Below are 12,028 nucleotides of genomic sequence, written 5' to 3'. Positions count from 1 at the left end.
GGCCCTGCTTTGTGCAGCCTATGGGACCAGGTATCTCCAGAAGTCCCCTCCAAGTGGGACTCTTCTCTGGTCCTACAATTCTAAGATAGTGCCACCTAAACTATCACAATAAATTTAATAGGAAAATTGCCAGCTACTAGCTGTCAGCTGGGAACCACTATGGTACACAGTAGTTTTGATTTGGACAAGGAGGGACATTTCAGCCCTCGTTGAGAGTTATTTTTCATCATGGAGTCAACTTGGTCTTTAAATTTTAGATTATTCTTATCTCCTGAGCTTTATCACGTTCTTCATAAACCATCTAGCTGGTGTGCTTGTCTCTGTTCAGAAATACCCTGGTATTCCGATAATAGGTTAACATTTTTCATTTGTATAAATCAAAGCCAAACAAATATTCCATCTCCGACTTGCTTGTTTATTCTGCTGTGTTTGGCCTGTGCATTGTTCTTAGCTGTGATCCCCACTCCTTCCCTGCCTCCTCCACTGGCGCAGGTGGGAAAATATGCAGTGACTCTGAATAAACCTGTGAAAATCCTTAGTGCTTTCAGTGGCCTGAACAAGAAACACATTTTCAAATTCCTCTGAGTTTTGGTGACATCCACCTTCAGCTCTGAATTCAGCTGCTTCTATGTTTCCTCACTGCAGCCTGTCAGAAGCAGACTCAACTTATTACTCCTCTCTGTGAATTTCATCTGTTTGCTCTTCCTTCTGGCTGTTTGTGTTTCCCTTCCCTGTTGAGAGAAAGCCCTCCAAAAAGCTGGCCAAAATGCACTTTGTCTCTGCAGGTAGCCTCATCCTTGTGATAGCCTGCGCCAGTCTGGGGTTTCCTGCTGTACCTCATTTTCTCTTTCTTCACAATTTGTGGTAGCATGTAACGGGAGATTGGCCTGATGCTCTTCAGTACCTGAAGGGGGCCTACAGGAAAGCTGGGGAGGGGCTGTTTGCAAGGGCATGTAGCGATAGGACAAGGGGCAATGGTTTTAAACTAGAGCAGGGTAGGTTTAGATTAGACATTAGGAAGACGTTCTTTACAATGAGGGTGGTGAGACACTGGCACAGGTTGCCCAGAGAGGTGGTGGAGGCCCCATCCCTGGAGACATTCGAGGCCAGGCTTGATGAGGCTCTGAGCAACCTGATCTAGTTGAAGATGTCCCTGCTTACTGCAGGGGGGTTGGACTAGATGACCTTTAGAGGTCCCTTCCAACCCAACACATTCTATGATTCTATGATTCTGTGATTCTGTGATTAGAGATAAGCTTTCAGCATACCCCTTTCAACTGGTTCTAGGGCATCCCCCCACCTGGGGATGCAATTTTGGCATCAAGCACACCTTTGTTGCAGGAGCTCTGCTCTCCTGCTTGGCAGCAGTCAGGTGCTCTAAGCAACAAGTCAGTGGCCGCTGTGTATCATTTCATACATGTCTTTTGAATTAATAAAAAGCAGAAATCAATTATATTCACCAAAAGGTACTATTGGTATGATTGACCAAATTCTTTTCCTAGTCTTGGAAGAAAGCACAGATTTTGTACCCCAAAGTAGAATTTGGCCCACTGAATTTTAGCCATCTAAAAGTGAGGTAACTAGTCTGAGTCATCTTTACTTTTTCTAGGGTTAATGGAGAGAAGTTGTCATCTCCAGTAAACGCGATATTCCACTTAACTAGGATAGGGTGAAGTGCCCTTTGATGTGTCTAGCATGAGGGAGCCCAGATAGCTGGCTTAGATATGGATGTTCTTAGTATCTGAAATCATGTGAGATGGAGCCCACCAGAAGGAATCGCGGTCTAAATCTGCAAACCCACCCTAAGGTGCAAACCTACTTAGCATACTGGATAAGCTTCATGAAAGCGTAGGCTTCTGTGTAGCATCATCATCAAAAATCTTCCTGGAAGAGGTTTAGAAAAGGGTTTGAAAGAGCAAAGGCAATTGTTTGATACATGAGAACAGGAGAGCGGTTCTGGCAGACTGTAACAGAGATGGAATTATTGCATCCACCCCTCCTGCTACCTCCACCCCCAAAATCTGAAAACTTCCTGATTTGTGTTCATCAATAATTAAGAGCCCATCAGCAATACTCAGAGGGAGCTTGCATTGCACTTCTGAGCAGCCAGTTAGTAATGTACGGTGGAGAGATCCTCTTTTTCAAATCCCAGGGCTCCAGGCCATGCAATGCTAGTATTGCATTTTCAATTAGCTTCTGAGTGAATGCTTGGCATATGTAGAAGTGAACTGGTACACAATTAGCTTATTGTTCCTTTCAGCTTTGTGCTGAGAGGATCTGAAGGACTGCAGAAGAGAGGGGAGAGGGGAGGGAAAAAAAAAAAAGTAAATAGCCAAGCTGTCGGCATCTCCATGGATGTGGAATAAGGGAGTTGCTCGGCTCACGCAGATTCCTGTGCTAAGTCGGGACTTACAGCTGTTACTGAGGAGCACCCAGCCTGGCTGTGGGGAGGGTACCCGGGGAGCGGCGCAGACCGAGTGTCCAGCTCCAGGCTCTTCTCTCGCCTGACTCACCTCAGCATCACGATGGAGCCCAACAGCCCTAAAAAAATACAGTTTGCTGTGCCGCTGTTTCAGAGTCAAATAGATCCCGAGGCAGCTGAGCAGGTAAGGAAGATGAGTTTCTTTTGGTGTTTTGAGGGAATGGGGTAGGAATGGGGGCAAGATGTGGGGTGAGAACAGGTAATATTTGTGGCCTAAACGCATTTCTACCTTATAGTAGTGTAACTATAGATTAAATGCTCTGGAGGTTATAGCAGAGTCCGGGTAGACCCAAAGAGGGAGGAGGAGAAGTCCTCTAGCCAGAACAAGGCTGCTTTACCTTGGGTAGATTTATTCAGTATATATTTGTTGTGCCTTTTCTATAACTGGGCTTGCATCCTAATACATACACTTCGCATGAATACACACTCTCAACAAATCAACTAAAGTGTATTATTTGTACATGAAGCTGATAATAGGTACCAAAGGGAAATATTGCACAGAAGACAGTTTATTTACCATTCATTTTAACATGAGAAAATGCGAGTGTGGGTTCTGTTTTGCACAATAGTTATCACTTCCGTTACCTCCTGTATTTTTATACAGTCTTCTTCATGTCATTGTTACATTGGTTTATATATTTGAAATATATATAAGTGTAGAAATATGCCTGACTTATGTCTGCATTGGAATTATTTGTGTGCTATTTTAGGTTTTGACTCACTCCCAAACATACACATACATATAATATATATAGCAATACAGACATCTAAGGAGGAAAAAATATCTATTATTGCATACAGATATGCATAGATGTGCATAAAGAAGGACGCAGAGAATCTTATGAGAAAAGCTGGTTAAATCATAATTAGGTGACCCAGTATATTTCTCTCAGTCCAAGTCCTTCTTGACATTTGCTTCTATTTTGGTAAGTCTAGTTTTAGATGATAGCAGGGGAATATTATAACCTTGACAGTTCCACGCCATTAGCTATGAAATTATTTGCACCTTTAGGACAGGTATCTGGTTTCCTGAATATTCTGATGTCGTGTCTCTTAAAAGGCAGCCGCCTTTGCCAGAAAACGATGAGTTGTGAGTGACCACTGAATGAAGAAATACTAGAAGGGTGCAGGAGAGAATTGGTGCGGGTCTTCATTTTGTCCATAGGTACTTCTGAGCTGTGAGATGTCTATACCTTAGGGAACAGTCCTGCAATGAATTCAAGAAGGATGTGTTCTGATATTTTTCTGAAATCCGTGAGAACCGTAGGATTAGGATTTCCTGGAATTCCCATGGCTTTTAAAATGATGTAGCCCAAATTCTGCCCAGTATTTATGGGCAGTCCTTTTTTTATGTTGTGAGTTTAATTCCAAGCCCTCTGCAGTTTCACTGTGGGTGTGTGATGAAATTAAAGTAGTAAATTCTGCTGTCAGCTACAGTTACGCTAATCTGGAATAAACCCATTAACCCTGATGATGTAATTTTCCATTTACACCTCCGAAAGCAAAATTTGAACCCAGCTAAATACAGATGTTGGCTCAGCAACTGAAAAAGAACAAACACACTGACATTGAGGTTTTGTGTCAGAATGGTTCCTGGTTTAAATACTCTTGGTCCCCCTCTTGAATTCAGTAAAATATCAATAGCCTGGAGGCTTCAGTGAAGTAACACAAAGCTTTCAATGCAAATGTGTGCATTATAGGAGGGTAGTCCAATATCATGTAGTTCAACCAGTGTTAATGGAACAAAAGGACTTAACTCTGAAGGAAAAGGAAATGAACTCTGAATCAGAAGAATTGCATACAATTCGGGATTATATATTGATATGTAAAGATCTATTGTATAGTGTTCTTTGAAAATATTGTTCTGAAAGTCTTAAGTATTGTTTTTCTTTAGTTAAAGAACACTGGTAACGCCTCTGGCCACAGTTTAGAAATATCATCAATTCATTGGAAGGCATACAAGCAATATCAACTCTCAGTTGCACTTAAAAAATATTAATGATTACTTGTGAGAGCTATGACAGTACTAGGTATTTGCACACATAAGCTCATTTTTCTGAAGCAAAGCTAAATGTTAGTATTTTAAGATATGACTGATACATGTCAGCAATACATGTCCAAAAACTTATTCAGGATGATTGCAAATCCTAAAGGTATTTTGGAAAGCTCTCTCCCATGCCTTTGCTTTCCATGTACAAGCAGCAGCATGACCCTGATCACTGTCAGACCAGACAAGCAGTCAGTAAGACAGTGACGTGCTGCTGTTCTTTAAATATTTTCATTCTTAACTTTGCCTGGTCTATACTCAGGAGTCCACCAGATAGATTTTTTGCTTTGGGTGCGGGGGAGTTAGTGGACCCCAATGACTCTCTTTGGTTTATGCATGTTACAGATCAGGAAAAGAAGGCCTACACCAGCATCCCTCGTCATCATGAATGAACACGTGCCCCCAGGTAAGTGCCAACATACCTTCTAAACCAGGGAACTTGTATACACAGGATTGTCTGCAAAGTGGTTTTATTAACTACATGGTTTTAAAATCCAGCATTAATTTTGTAGCACTACATATCAAATAATGGATCTTGGAGCAAACCCCATGAATACATGTAACTCTTGGCCTCCAGATAATGTCAATAATTTCGGGATTTTATCCTCCCTGTAAATCTTTTGTTGTATGTACAAGGAGAATATGACCCTGATTCAGCCCTTCCATCCACAAACCTTTTCTTTCCCTGAGTGGATACCATGGAGATCCACAAAGTCCTAGTCTGGGTTTTCCAATCTCTAGAGATACCAGGGTGGCGCTAGGGCTAACTCAACAAAGCGAATCGCTTCAGCAAAACAGGTTGTTTTCTAGTTTTCTGATGAAACGTGTGATGTCTGTTTTCATTATTCCTTTTCGACTGTGGCTACATTATCTTCATCCAAGACTCCTCCCAGAAGATTTTCTGTGGGATGGGACAATTTGAGGCTGCAATATACTTTGTCATATAAATGTGAATTCAGAAAGACTCTTTAATAAGCTGTTTAGGGAGTATTATAAGCAAAAAAGCTCAGCAAAAATGGATTGCAGGAAAAAGCCCTCAAGACATAATCCCTTTGAAACACACTACCTACTTTATATCAAACTTTTATATAGTGCTCTGCAACATTTTTTTCCTGCCTTATCTCTTCATCACCTGAATCTTTTTTTAAAAGCAGTTCAGTCTTTTTCTCGCTGATGTGTCTCGCAGGCCATTACTGTATGCACTGGCACCTCAGTGAAACAAAACCACCTTAGCTCTATTAGAGTCTCCGCTTACTGCACTGTGCTGCAGGTCTCCACTTCTGGTTAACATCGCCAGTAGCTGAAGTTCCTCAGAAGGTGCAGAAAGAAACATTTAGAGAGCCCTGCTCTCAGGGTTGAGGTCATTACAGCACAGCACACGGATTCGTGAGGTTCAAGCCTGACATATGGTTCAGGTTATGTTCTTTTGACCCTGAGAGTGACCCATGAGTCACTCTTGCTGCGGGGCTAACACCAATCCCAGTTTGGAGAGTAGCTTTCTGGCCTGAATTTCAGGCAGTTCAGCTCTCAGTAATGGTGCACAAAGATCTGCCTTGGCCTGACTTTCTTTCCCTTAATGGGATCTACAGTGGCTGTGTTGCTAGGCCTTGATTTAAAGCAAATTCACCTTGGCTGGTAATGTCTTTTGCAATTCATTTTGTACACTTTGTACCGTCATATTTCCTGTTATAAACAGATACTTGGTATAGTACCAAATCAAAACCAAACAGAGAATAAGAACTCTTTTTAATTTACAGGAAATTTTACTGTAAACAAAGTGGTGCATGTCTGTTATCTCCTTTCCTGCAATGTTCATAATAAATCTTTAAATAAATCATTTTTATTATGAGTCAGGATTGCTGCAAGTATCAGTCAACTTCCATATAAGCCCAAGAGCTTGTCTATTCAAGTTCACTTACTTATATTTATTCATTTAGATATTATTCCCTCTTACTAGATACTGGAAACTAATATCAATGAAGGTATTCTTGGTTAAATTATAGTCTTGTCTTGTTTTTTAATTTTCCATAAACTCAGGTTAAAAATGAAAACTTTAAAAGCGCCTTCGTTTTCCTGCACCTCACCCTGTGGTTTATGCATGAGCATGCGTGTGCCTATTTCCATATGGTATGCTTGATATGGGCAAGTGTTTTGAATGGGGTGTGTACATGTAGCTGTGTAAACCCACGGAGTACAAGGACTGCAAAGACAAATTGGAAAGGCAGAAAATAAAGTTGAATATACTTATGGGCTTGATCTTGCAAGGTGCTGTGTATTTTCCGAAATTATTGTATACCTTCAACTTTCAAAGGAGTCAGCTAGTCCTAGGGGCTCTTGACACCTTGCTGATTAAACTCCAAATGCTGGTCTCTTACTGGATTTTGAATAGAATTCAGTGTGATGCCAGATAACAATTTGTGTCCAAAAATGTTAAAATTCACCACTGTATGTGTTTACAGTGAATAAAATAATAATAGTAAGTGTACGAACTGGAAACTCCAGCAAATTGCTTTAGAAGCATGATTCCTGAGGTCAACGGGGAAGCTGAGCAGCAGAGAATTTACAGCGATATGGTCAAGGCCACCTATTAAATTAGAGCTGGGATAGACCAGAATCCTGTCTCTTGAATTTTACCCACTGGAGTACTCCAGTTCCCTTATTAGGAGCAAACAGCTAGCGAAGGATATGCTTCCAAGGGTTTGCAATGTGTCCCCTATTGCCATTCTAAATGTTTGGATGCCCCTGCAAAGTTTACTCAAATTATCTAAACTTCTTTTATTTTGAAAAACAGAGACAGGCATTTTCTAAGAATCAGACTTTTCTATAGCCTTTTGTTGCAGCTGCTTCTGATTGCAGCAGGAAAAAAGCAGCATTTTTGTGGTATTCTGGTGCTCTGGATGCAGACCCATCTGGAAACCAGAAGGAGGTAAAATGTGTTTGGACATTTCAGAACTTTATAATAAATTCAGTTTGCGTTGTGCTGTACGAAGATCTGAAATAGCTGTTTTCTAAGTCTTCTCATCCATCCCTGGTGTCCAGTACAGCTTTGACAGAAATCTGTCTTCACTGATTTAGGTCAAGTCCATTGTGCTATAAAGTGAAGATGGAATATCTACTAAGCCTAAGTCATTTTATCCGATGACAGCTACTCAAAAGCTGTAAGAAGAGTCTGCTTGGCTTCCTTGCTTCCAAGGAGACAGTAAGGGCTAGACCACACTAAATGATTTAAAGACAGGTGGTAGATGTGGCTGCAGGAGCTCATATCCAGCCTTTAATGTCATTGACTGGTGCATTTTCTCCTGTTCACTCTGGTTGGCATTAAATATAAAAGTCAACAGAAGAGAAATTTGAATTGCAGCAGCAACAATGATTGCATTGGGCAATACAGGCTTGTGAAGCAAGGTAGCAAGGAACAAACCCTTAACTCTTTCAGTAAATGCTCTGTAAAGTGCTCCATGATGGGTTATGTCACATCTGAGCAGAGAAGCTGGCGCTAGAATGTTGAGACTCGAGTTATGAAGTTACTTAACTCTATTGTGTGTCAGCTACCACCAGTGGTAGCTGATGTGAGCAGCTGATGTTTGATTTCATGATATCTCATCAGTTTTACTTTCACTTGAAATTGTAAGACCCTTTTACTACCTGTGAAAGCAAAACCAAATATCCGTGGGCAGAACTACAAAAGAGCGCAGCATCTCGTCCTGTGCAGGATGCCTGTGTGGGTTACTGGGGTAACCCCCTCGTATCCTGCTATGGCCACAGTTGCTCCATGTCTGTACTTTAAAAAAGGAACGTAAGCAGATGCTTAGTTTTAAAGATACGTTTAACTATTAAGCTGCCAAGAGCTTAATCCAAAAATTGCGGAAGCTCTCCTGCTTCCTCTTTCTCTTGCAATATGGCCCTTGGAGCCACCAGAAATCGAAAATCACCATACCCTGAAAGCAACCTTTTCTGCACTGCCATACTATACTCACAACCTCCTGCCTCCTCACCAAGCACAGCAGAATAGATATGAATATCAGTTCTTGTTATCTGAAATAGAAGTCTAACCGTGCTTTAAACTAGCAGAATACCAAACTGCGATGGCTCGAGACGCAGCTGGTGGCGTTGTAGAGAAGTGCCGGTTGAGGGAGGGAAGCATGTCAGACCACAACTCAGGTTTAATGCCATTAGGTCTCGCTGTGATCAGAAAACAATGCCGGTGTTCCTGTACGGCCTGGCCTTGTCACAGAGCCAACGCAATATCAGGCAGTCTGGCCGGCAAAGGCTGTTCTACCTGTGTCAAAGGTTTGGTCTTCTTGAAGTGTTAGAATATGGGTAAACATTCGGATAAACTTCTGCATTTCTGAACTTGCTATGTGTTTGCTGTTTCCAACTGTCCTTCCTACTCAGTTGCATGTTTTGGCTTCCTTGCTTGTAATGTAAATGTTACTCGGTGTTTGGAAATCAGAAAAGCATAGCAACGTGTTTTGGTAATTCTTCTCCAGAGCTGCCTTTTTGTATTGTGCAAATCTAATTTCAAGGCAGAAAGGGTATATTATCACTGCAAAAGAAATGTAAACATATATTCCAAGTACAACTCAAGTTTTCGGAAGGCTGGAAATCATAACTTGAAGATATAAGCAACATGTACCTGTCTCCACACAAGGAACTTGCTTGCAGCTTGTCTTTAGGCGTTAGCAGGTTTTATGTCTTGTTCCCAGCTGATTTTCCATTGTTGAGATTCACGCCTTTCAGCCTGCTCCCAGTTCCCAGAGGTCTGCTGAGACGCCTCAGGAGCAGCCTCAATATTCAGTGCAGTAACAAACAGCCAGATGGGTGGTGGGAGGAAAACCTCTTCTTGCACCTGTGGCAATCCCATGGTAACCCAAAGTAGATTAGGTTTTTCCTGCTAAACTGATTCTAGATGCTCCCAGAGTTTCCCCACACGACAAATCCCATTCCCATGTAAGTGCTTTTCTAACGATGCAAACTAAACCAGCACCACACCTTTGAGGGGATAAATGCGATGTGCTCTACCCAGCATTAATGTTTGTGACCAATATTTGTTAGGTTATGCTTCTAGGTGAATGGATGTGTTCGTTTTACATTTAATGGTGACTTTTTTTTTCTGCCAAGACAAAATAAACTGGGATCAAAAAACCCTACTAGGTGGAAGGCAGCTGTTTCTGGGTGTCGTAAAGCAGTCCTGCCACGCTTTCTCAGGCAAAAGTCTCACTGAAACTTGAATCAGTGGAGAACTCTTGGTCTCACAGTTCATGAAAATGGATATGTTTTTCAAAAGTGTGAGATTCTGGTAGGACATACTGCTTACTTTGGTTCAGGAAAAAGAAGGTGAATAAGCCAAATAGCTGTTTTCAATCGTAAATTTAGGCTTCTAATGTGATAACAAAGCATTCGGAAAAGAAGTACATTAATAAAAAACTGTCATTAACTGTATTTTTTTTTTGGTCAAACTAGTTGGCCTTTCTATATGCTAAATGTGGGTACCGTTTAAGTTTGCTGTCTGTTTTTATTTCAGTCAAGGAGTTCGTGGAGGTATGGCGATAAGCAATGAAAAAGGTTGGTGTTCCCTTCCACTACAGGACCAGTAGAGCTCAGTGTACCTTACCAATGGCACCAGGATGCCCAGAGATCAGGCACCGTTGGTCAGGGCAGTGAGGACTTCGTATTCTCTAGTCCTGTGCTGGAAAGGACTATCTGACACAGGGAAACAATGAAATATATGAAATAAACATTGCATAAGACCTGACAGGTGATAGGGATTCCAGAACAGAGAGGAAAGTGTCTGTGCTTGGAAATATCCTGCTGTTTGCAGGCTGATGTCTGACTGCAAATGTTCAGTGGCAAACTGCATCCCTTTTTCTTACCTATGTACACCGCGCTCGGGTGTTTTTTCGTTTGGGTTACTTTGAATTTACTCTGCAGTTCAGGCTCACAGAAGCCCCTGGGATAAGCTAAACATAACTTCCTCACACATATGCAGTGTGATAAAGACTCCATGAGCCGATCCATGAAAATAAAAAGAAAAGCTTAGGACTTAGAAAGAAAAAAGAGAGAGGAAGTGGTGATTGAGCTGGATTTTACGCAACCCAGAAATGACAGCTCACAGGGTCCAAACAGAAGCAATGAATTAAAAAAAAAAAAAAAAAGGAAAAAGCTTAAAAGCTATTCTTAGTGTCTTTCATGAAAACCCTCTATGAGCGGGTGAGGATTTTATATGTCACCATCACCACCTGCCAAAAGAGCTGCCATGGTCCCTGCAGTACAGTAATGATGGCAAGCCAGAGGCGGCTGGGCTCACCAGGCACTGCTGTGCCTGCACCAAAGCAGCCAGATGCATTTTCACTATTCTTTGAGGGCATGAACATATTAGTTCACAAATATAAACATTTCCTGGGAACATTTTAGTCATGTGCTTTTTTATTTATCAGTTCAGCTAAGCTCCTAATGTGTACTGTGACGTTACTTGTTCCTCCTCTCCAGGCCTCCTGTTGGTGTTGTGTTGGAAGGGTACACGTCCGTGAAACTATCTGAAAGTGAAGGAGGTATTTTTAGAGTTGAACCTTGCACTCTTCACCGGTTTTCCTTGTTCCTTATACAGAAGCACCATAGAAACAGCCTTCTTCCACCCCAGGAATTATTTGCAAATCATTTTTAATATATATGGCTTCACGTTACAGATCTCCAGCTGCTTGATTATTCAGCGTCAGGACTGATAAGCTCTCAGACTGTTTACCTCTGTTATCACCTTTGTGCGTGTTGACATGACAAAGAGGTGTGCCTTGGGGAGAGAACGGCAGCCCGCACAACTGCCTACCCTGCTGGGGAAGCGACTTGGAAAACTTCTAACTTTATTGCGTTCACAAGGCTTAATATTTTGCTAGAGGAACTCTAACAGATTCGCACTGTGCAAAATACTTTTACACCTCATACAGTTTGTTTTTGTGAGAATTCTGAGTAGATGGTGAGATTTTCTATTAAAAAAATGCCTAGGTGTAATTCACTACTTCTTATAGTCAAAGTACTTAAGCTATGGGTAATTGAGCTACATGAATATACAATTTGGGAGGTTAGTGGCATTAAAAAAAGGTTTGAATCAAAATAGGTCCAGTTTAGCCTGGAGCAAACATTCTGTTTGTATTTTAAATGGTTTTTTTAGAATGGTAAAAATTTTTAGAGAGTATTTGAAATGAAGTCCATTTAAACATCATAAGAAAAAATGTTTTGAATAAGAATATCAAATTAGTTTGTTTTGAGATTATGTTCAAATTATATTTCAATAATGTGATAATACTGATCCTTTTTTTTTTTCTTTTTTTTTAGTAAGGTAATACACTAAAATCCATTAATAAATGTTTTAGCCTTGCTGAGGGGAAAAAAAACACAACACAGTGTTTGTCTGACCTCTACTATTTAGTACTTAATGCAGCACTCATTTACCATGGTGACGTGTGCGGAATAAATAGATAATGCAGACAGATGAGAGAGAATCCAGC

At 41.1% G+C, this 12,028-nt stretch overlaps 1 protein-coding gene across 1 annotated transcript in view; it reads left to right on the top strand.

Moving 5' to 3' along the window:
* The first annotated feature begins 2,092 nt into the window (after positions 1 to 2,092).
* PPP1R1C (protein phosphatase 1 regulatory inhibitor subunit 1C) overlaps positions 2,093 to 12,028 on the top strand; it is a 54,103-nt gene continuing 44,167 nt past the window's right edge. Inside the window, exons 1-2 of the mRNA XM_074594984.1 lie at positions 2,093 to 2,606; positions 4,875 to 4,935. Of these exons, the coding sequence (XP_074451085.1) occupies positions 2,526 to 2,606; positions 4,875 to 4,935 (142 nt within the window). The 5' untranslated portion in view covers positions 2,093 to 2,525. The remainder of the gene's footprint in view (positions 2,607 to 4,874; positions 4,936 to 12,028) is intronic.

The sequence above is a fragment of the Larus michahellis genome, chromosome 7 (genome assembly GCF_964199755.1).
Source record: "Larus michahellis chromosome 7, bLarMic1.1, whole genome shotgun sequence".
Lineage (NCBI taxonomy): Eukaryota > Metazoa > Chordata > Aves > Charadriiformes > Laridae > Larus > Larus michahellis.
This window is presented reverse-complemented; position numbering and strand designations above follow the sequence as displayed.